The sequence below is a fragment of the Magnolia sinica genome, chromosome 8 (genome assembly GCF_029962835.1).
Source record: "Magnolia sinica isolate HGM2019 chromosome 8, MsV1, whole genome shotgun sequence".
Classification (NCBI taxonomy): Eukaryota; Viridiplantae; Streptophyta; class Magnoliopsida; order Magnoliales; family Magnoliaceae; genus Magnolia; species Magnolia sinica.
The window spans coordinates 501223-515399 of NC_080580.1; the positions used below are offsets into that span (position 1 = coordinate 501223).

Here is a 14177-nt window from a genome sequence, read left to right on the forward strand (position 1 = left end):
GATTGAACGGGTTTAGGAAGGATGGAATCAATTTTAAGGTAATGGTGGTGATATTAATGGATTGGTTTAAGATCCATGGTTTGCTATATCCTAGGACAAGTTCATTCAGTCTGTTTGGCTCATTTGGTATATCCCGGGATTTTACCACTCCATCCCTTGTAATCCCTCTTAATCCACCCGGCCAAATAGGCCCTAAAGGTGACACTAACATCATATTACAGTAATTATAGTGATGGAATTGATAATCTGATTGTTTTGGGATATCATTTCAGTGGGCCATGTGGCCAATAGATTAATTGCTTAGTGACACATGTTACACATACAACTCTTAGAAGGATTTTATAATGTAATCCAACATTTCACCTTGGATTTGAAACCCCCATTTACTTTATGATGCCAAACATACAAGGGATTTGAAATCCCCTCAAAGCCTCCAAATCCATGGTGCCAAACAACCCCTTGTGGAAGATGAGTTTGTCTTGCCCTCGCCCTGGTGGTGGCATAGAAATACCCAGGCCGCTCAATGCCTCTCACGAAACTGCCCTGAATTTGCTAACCTTCCTCCAAGATTTAGCATGTGATAATAGTCAGGCACTGCACATGTATCATAAACAAGTTTTATATAGACCAGTCTGATTTTGGTAAAATGCACACGTAAAGTAATTGAACATGATGAATGGCCTGGATCACCTGCAAGTGTTGTTGATCCAGACTATCCGATTAGTGGGTCCTGTTGTAGATGGGCCATAATCCCAAAGGTGCACTATTCATCACTCGTTCCTTTATCAGTTCTTCTCTGGCATTTGTTCTTCTGATTGAATATTGGGTCCCACAAAATTATTTTGCAGAAAAGCAACGTGACATGGCTGTAAGGTTCCATGTTCTCTCCCTGTGGACACAGATTCAGTGGATCTAGGAAGGGGGAGGCAACTGTGATGTATATGTTTTATACCCCATATTGTCCATTCGTTTTTCCAGCTCATTTTAAGAGCATGAACTAAAAACGAAGCAGATCCAAAGCCGAGATAGACCACACCACAAGAAATAGTAGTGATTGAACACTCACCATTTAAAACTTTCTAAGGCCCATCGCAATGTTTATTTGCATCCAACCTGTTATTAAGGTCTCACTAACCTAGATGAAGGGAAAACATAAATCTCAGCTTGATCTAAAACTTGTGTGGCCCCAAAAAGTTTCTAATTGTGGGCATCAATCAACATTTTTTCTGTAGCGTGCTCAACCTGAGATGTGGATCTGCTTTATTATCGGGCTCATTTCCATAAAATAATCTGGCAATACGGATGGACGGTGTGGATATAAAACACATACATCATGGTTGGCCCCACAGTCAAAGATCCACCCAGCTCAGTGGCCATGAAAGGCTGAGATCATTTTGCTCTGCAAGGGTGGCACCTATCTTTTAGTAAAACACCAGCTCTGTTTGGTAAGCAATTAAAATGAGGTCATATTTTAGTCAACAGGAATTAGGCATTAGAGATCCTGATCCTATATGATGATTTCATCACATTTTAGTTGGTGGTAAGTAATTATTAGAGATTTGAATCTCTTATAAATAGTTACTGCTAAATGAGATGAACTCATTGGTAGGAAAAACCAGCTAAATTGAAATTTTGCAGCAAATGGGTCAGTAATTGTTCAAAAACTATCTTGTCTAAGCAATCCTAAGCTGTGATTAGTGGACGGATTTCAGGTATTTAGATCATCTAACATTCGGTGGACTCATTGTCCAACAATCAACCATCTATATAATCAAATCAAAATAATTTTCGGTACATGGTCAGCTCGAATTATGGTTCACAATTTTTACACTTTAATTTAATCTTCAATGCCATGTTTATACTATAATAATAATAATAATATTGGAATCATTTTCCAATACTATATAACCTTTTTTTTCCACCTAATTTCTTCTTCTTCTTCTTCTTCTTTTTTTTAATGTGTTCATGCACTGCACGCTGTGTGCATGAAACATGGGCACCAACCATTAATGAAAGGAGCTCATCCAGTGCCTCTGGTACCAACACATGGCATACAAGATGAGATCAAGGCCATTACGCCATTCCGGTCCTCCATTAGTTGGGTATTATAACTGATATTTGTCTTGATCATGCAATCCAACCATCTAACCAACTAATATTTTTTTCATGAATATGATAAATTGTTAGTTGCCTTGTAGCATCCATTTGCACACCACCTTTATTTATCTGAAAACGGAGCAAGGATTCACATTTATCAGGCAAAAGAACATCAGTTGAATGTAATCAGTGGATCAATCAAGTTTTTATTTTTTTTTGGTGTGTGTGGCAAATCCATTTTTTTTTTTTTTTTGGGTGCCAAATCCATAATGGGACTCATTGGATGAATGCTTAATTAGACTAATATCAAGTTGGGAGTTGGTACTCCAACAACTAAACTAGTTCCTTAAGATTGAAATATCATTTTAAAACTTTTGCAAAAAAATATATTAGTGACTAAACATTTTTCTAACCCAATATATAGAGAGAGAGAGAGAGAGAGAGAGAGAGAGATAGAGAGATCTTTTTTAGAAAAGTATTCAACAAACTAATTTTATTTTGAAATCTTTCTCAACATAACTACCAATAATAACTTAGTAATGACTAAGGTAAGAAGAACCTTCATCCAATATTTGCGACCTAACTTATTTGTCTCTGTGGATCCCGACCCCAAGATACAAGTCCTTGATTGTATGCAATTCTGCAACAACATCTTTCATCCACATTCGTTCTCTTGGAGATTCTACAGAGCGCGAAACACCAATTTTGACCATTGAAAGCAAGTAATCATGCATTCTATTTCTTCTATCGACATGATTTTCATTGTGTTGAATAACTTCAGCTTCTTCCATGAGCAGTTGTGGATCAACAATCTCCATTACTTATTCAGGCAAAGCCAACTTAGCAAAATGATGAAGGCTTAGATTGTCCTTAAACATATCATCAGTTGGCCCCTTTCCAGTGATCATCTCCAATAGAAGGATTCCATAGCTGTAAACATCACCTTGTGCAGATGCTTTATTGCCCATCGCATACTCTGTAATTTATACATCTTATATTGAAATGTAAGTGACCATTTAAATATAAATAATATCAAAGGTTGAATTTGGAGATAGACGAGAAAGGGAATATTCTATTTAAACAAGTAATTGGTCTAAGTATTCAAAATTCTAACATCAATAGTGTGCTATGAACTCATAAGTTCTTGCAAAAATGTTCTACATTTAACAAAATTGTACTACTCAAATGAAAGAACTCAACACTTCCATCATCATGTGAACAGATGACTTATACTCATATTTTAACTAAAGACATTATCAAAAAATAATTCTTTTTACCTTATTATGGTGTGATTCATGTGTAATACATATCTTAACTAAAGATGTTATCAAAAAAGAAGTCTGTACACTTTACTATGGTGTGATTCATGTGGGGTGCAAGGGACCTTACTGCTTGGTACATGTAGATCTTTAAAATGAATTGGATTTTGATGCCATCAAGTTTTTGAGTCTTGCGGCATGTGGGTCCTTTAAATCTAAGGTCGTTGTTTTTCAGACCTCGATCCAGATAAAATTGAGTTTGGGTATCCATCAGGTCCTTGTACCTTTGTTTTGATTTAGGCTCGATCGGGTCAAGTCGGGAATCTGGTCTAGGTCAAGTATTTTACTGGGTCCACCCCATGGATTAGATCGCACTCATGTACCAATTTTACAAATTCATGGTGTGTAATAGGCTCCCATATGTGCTTGTAGCTTAGCAAACTTCATTCCCAGTGATGCAATATGTAACCCAGGTCACATAGACCTTTCATTTAGATTAGATGAAGGATTGGGAAAAAAAAAAAATGATTTGCAACTCAAGTGGGCCCCGATAAAAATCAAGGGTGGGCATAACGATTAGGCCAAGGCAACACACTTGCTAGAGCCCACGTAAAGAACAGGCCTCAGTCATATGTGGAGCATATAAAAACCTAAACCGATCAACAGCTGGGACCCATTATAAAAATACCATACCTATACAGTGAGAAGTTCCATTATACCAAACCTATACAATACGGGAAATTTTTGGAAGATTAGAATAGAAAATTAAACCTGACTAGTGGATTTTACATACACACCACGCTGACCCCTAGTTTGGTCACAGGTCCAGTCTCAAACAAGCAAATAGACTCGGAGTCCGGGGTACTGGTGTGTGTGTGTGTGTATATAAGGAAATAGATAAGATTGTTACCTGGAGCGATGTATCCAATAGATCCCTTCATTCCAACCGAGCTAGTTTGAGCAACCTCAGATAAGAACCTGGCCAGCCCAAAATCACCCACATGAGCAGTCATGTCATCATCAAGAAGAATGTTGCTCGGCTTTAAATCTCGATGAATGATTGACGTTTCGCAGTCATTATGTAGATAATCCAGTGCAAAAGCCACATCTATGGCTATGTTTAGCATTTGAGTAAACTTCAATTTCCTTCCCAGCTGGTCATGACCATCTCCGTGCAACCACTTCTCTAGACTTCCATTAGGCATGTACTCATAAACTAGAGCTTTAAAATCATTTCCTTGAAAATCAATGCTTGAGCAAGAAGTTATGATCTTCACCAGATTTCGATGGCGAATGTTTCTCAAGGCTTCACATTCAGCCATGAAGCTCCTCAGAGCTCCTTGTTGTTGAAGGTTGAAGACTTTCACTGCTACCATAGTCCCAACACGATCTAGAACCCCTTTATATACGGTGCCAAAACTTCCAGTTCCGATCAAATTGGCAGAAGAGAACCCATCTGTTGCTTTAAAGAGCTCTGCATAAGACATGGTGACGAAAGGATCCTCCACAGAAGGCACATCAGCAGGTTTCCTTCTTGACTTTCTTACCCGATAAAGAATGGTAAAGAAACATGATAATGAAATAAGACACAGGACAGCACCAATTACTGAGAATTTAACTTCTGAAGCAAGAGAGATCCCCCGTTTCTTGGAAGCTTGGCTAGAGCATGGAGGCAATTGTAATTAATTCATGAATTACCCCCACAAAGCTTACTATTTCCGAGCACTGAAACTCGACTGGCATTTCCAAAGACCCCTTGTTTTGGTAATTCACCCTCAAAATTATTGAAGGATAGATTTAGATACTCTAGATCAAGCTTCTCCAGGTATTTTGGAATCTCCCCAGACAAGTTGTTGCGTGAAAGATCCAGAATCTGAAGGCCTCTTAGAGTACTAAATGTTGGAGGAATTGATCCTTGAAAAAAGTTCCCATCCAACCAGAGATACTCTAGGCTGAGACAATTGCCCAACGAAATTGGAATTTCGCCTGACAATTTGTTATTAGAAACACTGAATATTCCAAGTGTTTGCAAGGAACCAGCTTCCAGTGGCAGACTACCAGTTAAAGAATTGTTTCCAAAATCGAGTTCAATCAAAGAGGGAAGGTTGAAAAGTTGTTTGGGTAAGGTACCGCTAAGATTATTATTATAGAGGTATATCAACTGCATATATACACAATTTCCAAGGCTTGAAGGGATTCTCCCCATTAGGTTGTTTCCAGATAAGGTGAGTATGTACAATCGGGAGATGTTACTCAAGGAAGAAGGAATTTGCCCTGATAATTCGTTTCTGTTAAAGTAGAGTCTCTCCACCTTGTTAAGCATCCCAACACTGATGGGAATTGTACCTGTCAGAAAGTTATGCCCCATATCCAGTAATGTTAAGCCGATAAGATTCTGAATCCCAGATGGTATGCTTCCGAATATCATGTTATTGTCTAACATTAGTACTCTCAGTTGGGTCGAAAGATTAGCAACTGAGTCAGGCAATGCACCGCTGAACCGGTTAAAGCCCACGTCCAGTACTTGTAAGCTGCTGCAATTGATCAAAGAATTGAGAAAACTCAAGTCATGAGCTTTTCCAATTCCAAGTTCATTGCCCCACAAACTTAACCTAGAGAGACCCTTGAGGCTTCCAAAATTCAGAGGCACAGATCCGCTAAAACTATTGTTATCAAGGTCAATAAGTAAAAGTCCGGAAGCATTGGATAATGAAACTGGTATGGGTCCTGTGAATTGGTTTTGGCCGAAGTAAAGTTCTTGGAGATTAGGAAGAATGAGGCCTAAGTTGGGAGGAAGATTTCCATGCAATCTGTTCAATCCCACGTCGAAAATGATAATAGAGGAGAGATTGTATAGCTGGGTCGGAATCGTACCTGACACTTCATTTTGAGAAATAAAAAGCTTCTCTAAGTTTGCCAACCGACCAAGGTCGTCTGGGATGCTGCCCTTCAGACTGTTTACTGAGAGAAAAAGGGAAGTGAGAAACGAAAGGTTTCCAAGTGAAGGTGGGATGCTGCCTGTAAGATTGTTGTGACCAAGGAACAATCTGGTGAGATTGGAGAGAGAGCCAAGCTCAGTTGGAATCCTACCTTGGAGCTGATTCCCGTAAAGATCAAGGGCTTTGAGTTTGGAGCAGTGGGTCAGATTTGCTGGAATTTCTCCGTTAAATGTGTTGTTAGTCAGTCGCAGATACTGCAAACGGAACAAGCGACCAATCTCTTCAGGAATCGTCCCATGGAAACTGTTGGCTGAGAGATCGATTATCCTGAGAAAGGTGAGGTTTGCTATGTAGGGAGATATGGGGCCCACCAACTTCTGGTTTGTGAGCTCTAAGGCCGTGACCCTTTGAGGATGCCGACTACCACCGCACGTGACTCCATGCCAGCGGCAGAAGTGGAGAGTGTCGTTCCAGGAGCTCAAGGAATGGAGAGGATCGTTGGTTATCAGATGTTTGAATTTGAGTAAAGCAAGGCGATCCGTTTCATTAGAGAAGTGAGGGGAGGCAGATCCGAAGAAGCATGGAACGTGAATGGAAGAGAGAAGAAGAAATGACCAAATTGCCCGTGAACTCATAGGAGGGATCTCCATTACGGAGTTTGTGAATGCAGGAAGGCCAAAGTGGGGAGACAAATATATAGTGTGGATTCTGGGCCATTGATGAATTGTGGAGTATAGTAATGAGAAATGATCAGATGACTTTTGTCGGTGCCAGTTTTCTTATTCTTTTCTTTGTTTTTTCTTTTAACGCTGACAGAGGTCTCGAGAGCCTGAAACACGCGGGAGTTCGGTGGGCCGCCTGGATGGACTAGGTCCATGCAGGGGATACATGCATGGGGCCAACGGATTGCGTCCTGGGTCCAAGCAGGGGGCTACGTGGGACCCACCATGATGTACATTTATCCTCGCTGTCCATCCATTTTACCCGATCATTTTTGAAAATGATATGAGCCCAAAACTTTTGGTCTAAGTCCTAAAATGAGCTAGTAAAAGGGCTGAATGGGTATATTTCTCACAAACATCATGGAGGATCCCACCTAAGTTTCTAGTGTAGAAACTTCCTGCGCAAGCTTCCGCAGGAAATCTGCTACCTAGCTGGTGTTGACATCACTAAGTTATGTAGGTCCCATTATAAGCTATCATAAGGTATGAGTTATATCCAAACCGTCCATCTACTTGATGAGCGCGCTGAAAAGCTTAAGCCGAAAAATAAGATAGATCCCTTTTAATCCGAAAAATGATGTTCAATTTCTCATTTTCTTTCTCATATCTCGATCAAAGTCAAATTGCATTCCAACTCCACACATTCCTAACTTGTTTCATGCATCAATTTATATTTTATATTCTTTTTCTTATACCACTTTAATTAGATCGGACCCTAAATTCATGAAGCAAAGCTAGTTTGCATTTTATTTTATTTAAGTCTTTATTATTATTTCGCATATTAAGTGCCTAGTCTAGATAATTTGACTCTAACAAGTTAGGGTAGGATCCTTCTTATTTTACCCACTTGGTCCCCTTAAGGGACCATGTGAAGTATGGCTATTTACGAAATAACATGACATTATTATATCCCCCTAAAAGGTTGCGAGCCCTATCAAATAGAGGCCACATGTCATACGGGTAGAAGATGATGCTTAACTCCATCTTCTATCATTGTGACCTTTATCCAAAGCCTATGGTCATAGATCAATTGCAGGAGTCACTTAAGTTGAAAATTTTGTGATTCCTCTACCCTCACGTGATTCTACAGCTTCTAGCCGACCATAGATTTGATAGCTTGATTAGCTAGTGACAATTCCAAATTTTGAACCATATTCCTTACCACATCCTACCCTCTTTAAGGAATTAGAAAATCAAGAAAATGAGAAAGCAACCTAATCAAACCAATAACACCCCACACTTCCAAAGTGGTAATATTAAGCACGCGAGCATCCACCACCTGACCAACAGGATCGAGCCCATGGGTAGTGTTCACATGGGTGATGCCTCCGGTGATCATAGAAGATTTCACGTAAATATTACAATAAGGCCCAACTGAGTTGCCAAGGCCTTGCTTGCACGACCCACCCAGTCTTCGAAAGGTACTCCAATGATAGTAACTTCAATTAACATAATAGTTTATTGAAAAAAAAAAAAAAGTACAAAAATGTAAATTTTATATTAAGTAGGTAGTCTAATATAAAATTCGCTTTTAAAAAAAAATAAATTATAATTTGCTTATTACAGTCTCCCAAGGGGCCCTTTTTTGGTATCAGGTTTCTTTCTATGATTCCAAAGTGGTCTAATGATGAGCACCGAGTAACCGATTGAATAAGCTTGTTCTATTAAGTGAAGAACCGGCTGAGACAATATGCAATAGAATAAGCTTATTGTACAAGGGATTTAGAGAGGAACCGTCCTGGCATAATTAGCATTGGATTGGTGTGCAGATAATACAAAGGCATTGTATGATTTAAATTTCTTGAAAATAGAACTTACTAGTACTGATCACCATACAGATATTACAAGTGTATGGATCCATGATCTTCTTCAACTAAGGGATAATTGGTTTTCTCATTGAATGTTGGCTCAGGCCTATTCAAAATATGGTTTTTATTTTCTGTTTCTAACATAGCGGCCAACATGAAGAGTAAACCAGGCGCATCTCTAAGGTGAGACCCAACTGATCAACAGTTGCACTTCGCACAAGTGTCCCATGTTGGCAAATAGAATCTTTAAGCCAAGAAATGCAATGCACAACAAAGAACACAAGCAATGCTTCTCGGTAGAGAGTACCAAAAGCTCAAGCTTCTCTGTCTGCCGGTACAAGCTTCAGTAGTTTCGCAAGCTCATAAGACTTAAAGTCTCTCCCAAAGCATAAGCTCAGGTCCAGAGGCGTCTTTCCATCCTGAAACATGATAGCAAAAAAAAAAAGTTTAAAAGGCAAGGAAAACTACATTTATACTATGTTCTGCATGCCTTCATACCACTTGCATTTGCACTATAATGGAAGTACTTCCAAGTTTCTTATAAAATACATTTGTTGCAACTCAAGAAAAGATTACAGCCAACTACACACCACAGCTGCCAGAAATGCAATTCCACAAGTTGAAAACTTTTTCATCTTTGAAAAAAGAATCTTGATGAAACATACATGCGGAATTTTCATTCAATGTAAAGGTGATGCAGGACCGATGGGTATGGTTCTTTCTTGTTACTTGACACTATAAGATTTAGTACGAACTTCAAGAAGATAGCAGTTTACATGACCAATCAAACAAAAATCAAAATGGAAACAATTTTTACTCCTTGTCACCGAGAGATTAGACAATCCAATAACAAACGCAAAACATGATTTGTATCACCAAATTAATTTGGTTTTCTCATCACGTCCTTCCTCATATAATTAATACTTAAAATTCAGTACTAATACTAAATTTAAGTATTTAAGTATTTTTTTTTTTCAAATAGCTTACCAAACAGTCATTCCCAGCATATATTATTACTTAAAATTCTGTACACAATGAATCTGTTCAACAATCCATGCAAGCAACAGAACATACAACAAGCCTTGGAAACCAGTTCTTGAACACAAACCCATTGATTTGCTTACACCATTTTGACATTTAGGAATCAGAAAAACACAGCCTTGTACTATTTAATATCCGAACATGGAACACATGAAATTAGAGCTTTGGTAGGCATCTACATACAGGGGCAGGGGCCAACCCCAACTGACCATCTGACCCATGTTGGACATCCGGGCCGTGCATCAGTTGGGGCCCACCTCCCACCATGTAGATGAATGGACCAAAAATAACATCAACTCATCAGGCAGACCAACATATGAGAATAGAATGAACTGCTTAAAAACAGTTGCCAATGGTACCCACTAAACATACATGTGTGGCCCACCTGCATGGTGGGCGCAACATGCTTTTGGCACTTGTCTGGGCATAGAGGTGTCTCTTCAGAGATTGATGTATTGTGGGCTTAGCAAACATCCACAAAGCAACCAACTTAGCAGTTACTACTGTGAAACACGAGGATAGGAATAAATTCAGATTACCTGTAATTGAATGCTGCAAACTGCCCAGAGATCAGCATACCCAGCTGCAAACTGACCCCCATGAACTTGCGAAGCAGACTACAAAATGACATGCACAAGTAAAATTTTCAGACGAGTATTCTGCAACTGCATAGAAAACAAGGATACAGTATTTGTACCAGTCAAAAATTGTATTGTTTTCTTACTTCCTAAAAATCTAAAATATCAAAAAGATAACTGAAGACAAGTAAAATTTTCAGACGAGTATTCTGCAACTGCATAGAAAACAAGGATACAGTATTTGTACCAGTCAAAAATTGTATTGTTTTCTTACTTCCTAAAAATCTAAAATATCAAAAAGATAACTGAAGTTTGGGGTGAAGGACTTGGTGCAGAGACTTGTGAAATCCATGGATTCCAAAATCTCCCGTTTGTTTTTTGCTAGAGGATTTGTCAAATTCATGGATTTTCCCAAATCCACACTCCCCTAAATCCATGCATTGGGGCAAATCCACAAACTGAGAGGCTTGCTTAAAGGCAATAAAAGTTTTTTTCCATTGCGGTATGCTCTGACATTGCCATAAAAGCTCCCAAATCCAAGGATCTGAAGCTTCATTCCCAAACTGTGGACTTCAGGATTTTTTGTAAATCCAAATCCAATGCAAATCCACAAAATTATTAAGTTCGTGGATTTATCAAATCCAGTCTCGTTGGTACAGTGCTATAACTTAGAAATCTAAGAATTAGCACATACAAAGCCAAACAAATAGTCATACCAATGCTGAGATGCTGCTTTCTGACGATGAAGAAATGGAACTAACAAGCTGCTCTTTATCTAGATCCCAAAGCATGATTGATGATATCTCCCCAGAAGCATACTGTTATTAAGTAACATTGAAAGTAAAATATAACTTTATAAGAACATAGAAGGATTTACATTGGTAGAGTATCCAATGCAATTATTCAATCTGAGAGTGACTTTTACCAAATATCCAGACTGCTGCTGCCAGTCGACAACAACATTCACACTAAGGACACTAGGTCTATGGCCCTGAACCGATGAGAATGCTGTAACAAGCTTCTGTTCACCCTTTGAGGTGTAATCTTTCCATATATGAACATTTCCATCACCTAAATAAAATTCGTGCATCAGTATACATACAATTGTAAAAATAAAAAATATCAAATCCAGAAGTTGCTTTAGTCATGAAGCATAGAAGCTATGGATCTTACTTGAAGCAACAAGAAGCAAGTTGTCATCTAGCTCGATCTTGGTGGGGAAAACAATGGCATGAATAAATTGCAATCCTGAAATTTTCAAAGAAGAAGAGCTTATCAAGTTACAAAGCTTATACACGGTTAAACTATACAGAGCTATATATCTTTAAAAGAAAAAAAAAAGATCTACGGTGAACAAAAAATACAAACTACAAAACAGACAGAGGCACATGATCCACTACCATAGCTGCACAAATCAAAGTTACACCACAAAGCCAATACAAGTCAGTCCAATAAATACAATATGACATGTGTAAGATGCTTGGAGATGAATGATAAACGGCTAGATTGGGCTTTGCAGCTTGGTATGGATGGATAGAAGGTGTGGCCCAGCTACCATAACTGGAACTATCATAACTGCTTGTTACACTAATGGGAGTGGCAAAAGGGATAGTGGATGGGGTCTGTTGTTGGATCATGCCACCATTCAGAACCCCATTGCTGTGATCAACGGCTGTGGATGTGGAGAAATCCAGATTGAAGTTTGAGAGGCTGTGGAAGGCAGATGAATTGCCTGATGATTGGAAGAGGTTGTTGTTGTTCTTTGAACTGTTTTGGGTTTGATTATGCAATGCTAGCAGGGACCAGTAGTCTTGTGGGTCAGGTTTGATGGGCACAGCGAAGCTGAGGCTCGATGAGTGGGCCGCGAAGGAATCATCGAAAATCAGCTTGGATTCGACACTCTTGGTATCCGACGATGAGGATTCCGATGCTTTCGCTTTTGTGGTTATTCCACCGATGGGTAGGTTGCTGTTGACGATGCTCTTCACATCGTAGCGGCTCATATCGAAGTTGGTCACTGCATTGAGGCCCCTGAATTTGATTGCTGCGATGTCGTATGCTTCTGCCGCTTCTTCTTGAGTGCCTATTCAAACCAAAACAACATCTCATTAGCAAAATCATACAAGCAAAAAGGAAAAAGGAAATAATAAGAACAGCCATTGATAGATCAATGATCAGCTACATAGTGTACTATATGAGGAATGAGGAATGGACGGCGATCATCGATCAATCATACCAATCATACCCCAAATGATGGTAAACAGAATGAATGGATTACTAAATCAGGAATGGACAGTGATAATGGATTTATCAAACCCCCAATGATGATATACAGTATACAGCAACATATCAGCTGCATTGAGTGTTATTATATGGAAATGGACGGTGATCATGGATAGCCTATACATTGAATGTAGACCACAAATATACAGTACAATGCAGTATTTTTTACACTCATAATCATCACTAGATGAACTTTTTTTTTTGCCTTGAGTTGATAGTGGGCCGTTGTCGAGATCAGAGATCAGGTCACGGTGGAGATCTAATTTACGACAAATCCGGACGATCGAACTCACCGGATAGTAGCTAAGGGGGTGTTTGGATACATGGAAATAGTGAATTAATGAATTTGGATTGTTCATAATCACTTGGCAATATAGCCCCATGTGGCCCATATGGGGAGATGGTCAGATAATGTGTGGAGTTGTACTTCCAATACCATGGATGGTTGCAATCAGCAGACCAACTCTACATGTGGGGCCCACCAAATCTATACAATGTGTAGAGATTGATTCAAAATTCAAACACGATGTCACAGTCACAACAACTATCTTCTCTTAAACAAACACCAAATCACACTTACTGAAGGTTCCTAAGTAGAGATCTTTGTTGCCGGCAACACGCCCGATCCGCGCCTGCCATCGACCGTGCTGGTGGTGTCTAAAACCCGACATCAAAACCAGTTTCAGTGCACTTAAAAACACGATTCACAATCAACATAGTATCATATCACAATAGAAAAACCAAGATTTCCATACCTTGTAACTCCTCTATATATAGAGGCGCCGCTAGAAAATCCGCTACTCTTCCTACCAAAGCAAAAATCCAAGAAAATAATCAAAACCCAATTCAAAACAGCTACATCCAATGCATTAAAAGTCCCAAAATGAAAATTAAAAAATTAAAAATCATATATACCTTCTGAGAGATGCAACAAACTCCTGCCGAGTCATGTTCTTCATATCTTCCAGCTCTTTCTCGTAGTTAGAAACCTTCAAAGAGAATTACACCATATTATTATTTTTTCTTTTCTACCTTTTATTTGTATGTTTATGGTGTCAGATAAAAGCTGGCCGGCATCTGACGACACTTACCGGAAAATTGGTGGTGGTGGTCGCACCCCAGTATTTGAGAGCCGCGAGATCGTACGCTCTCGCCGCTTTCTCTTCCTTATCATATCCACCTGAAAATTTTAAAAAATGATTTTTTAAATAAATAAATACGAAAAAAAACATTCAAATGAAAGATGAGAGAAGATAAGGGATGTGGGACGTGGGATGTGGGTTGCTGGAAGACGAAGGATTCAACGAGAGAGAGAGAGAGAGAGAGAGAGAGAGAGAGAGAGAGAGGCGTGAGAGAGTGGGGGGAAGGGTAGGGTTTCTTTATTTGGGCGCGAGGTCTTTTTTGGTTGGGGGGCTTTTTTCGGGCACGGGACGGAGCGAGAAACAGATGG

General features: G+C 39.2%; 2 protein-coding genes and 1 long non-coding RNA gene across 4 annotated transcripts; all 3 read right to left on the reverse strand.

Moving 5' to 3' along the window:
- Positions 1-215: 215 nt before the first annotated feature.
- Positions 216-1399, reverse strand: LOC131252526 (uncharacterized). Its single transcript, XR_009174513.1, has 2 exons — positions 691-1399; positions 216-594 (listed from the first exon to the last, which is right to left on the reverse strand). It is a non-coding gene; the product is annotated as an uncharacterized LOC131252526 (long non-coding RNA).
- Positions 1400-2569: 1170 nt separating this feature from the next.
- On the reverse strand, positions 2570-7054 carry LOC131252520 (LRR receptor-like serine/threonine-protein kinase EFR). Of its 2 annotated transcripts, none has more exons than XM_058253100.1 (3): positions 6447-7054; positions 4267-4812; positions 2570-3073 (listed from the first exon to the last, which is right to left on the reverse strand). In XM_058253100.1, the coding sequence occupies exons 1-3, from the start codon at positions 6943-6945 to the stop codon at positions 2919-2921; spliced, it is 1200 nt and encodes a 399-aa protein (XP_058109083.1). In that variant the 5' UTR covers positions 6946-7054; the 3' UTR covers positions 2570-2918. The 2 variants fall into 2 exon arrangements, with proteins under 2 accessions (XP_058109083.1, XP_058109082.1); XM_058253099.1 differs by having other exon boundaries at positions 4267-4830.
- A 2085-nt stretch (positions 7055-9139) lies between these two features.
- LOC131253734 (AP2-like ethylene-responsive transcription factor AIL5) lies at positions 9140-13927 on the reverse strand. The gene is made up of 10 exons (XM_058254871.1): positions 13819-13927; positions 13643-13716; positions 13483-13533; positions 13308-13384; positions 11925-12527; positions 11618-11692; positions 11370-11515; positions 11161-11262; positions 10406-10483; positions 9140-9244 (listed from the first exon to the last, which is right to left on the reverse strand). The coding sequence occupies exons 2-10, from the start codon at positions 13684-13686 to the stop codon at positions 9140-9142; spliced, it is 1281 nt and encodes a 426-aa protein (XP_058110854.1). The 5' UTR covers positions 13687-13716; positions 13819-13927.
- Positions 13928-14177: the final 250 nt, after the last annotated feature.

Excerpts from the sequence above, each read along its gene's own strand:
- LOC131253734 (XM_058254871.1), bottom strand. The coding sequence starts at position 13,686 with ATGAAGAACATGACTCGGCAGGAGTTTGTTGCATCTCTCAGAAG. Across the intron at positions 11,693-11,924 it reads CGTTTATCATTCATCTCCAA|GATTGCAATTTATTCATGCC; the intron begins GCATCTTACACA and ends TGAAAATTTCAG. Across the intron at positions 10,484-11,160 it reads AAAGCAGCATCTCAGCATTG|TCTGCTTCGCAAGTTCATGG; the intron begins GTATGACTATTT and ends GTCATTTTGTAG.
- LOC131252520 (XM_058253099.1), bottom strand. The coding sequence starts at position 6,945 with ATGGAGATCCCTCCTATGAGTTCACGGGCAATTTGGTCATTTCTTCTT. Across the intron at positions 4,831-6,446 it reads TTACGGGAATCAGCTCCAAG|AGCTCTTTAAAGCAACAGAT; the intron begins GTAGGATTCCAA and ends TGTCTTATGCAG. Across the intron at positions 3,074-4,266 it reads TATTGGATACATCGCTCCAG|AGTATGCGATGGGCAATAAA; the intron begins GTAACAATCTTA and ends TATAAATTACAG.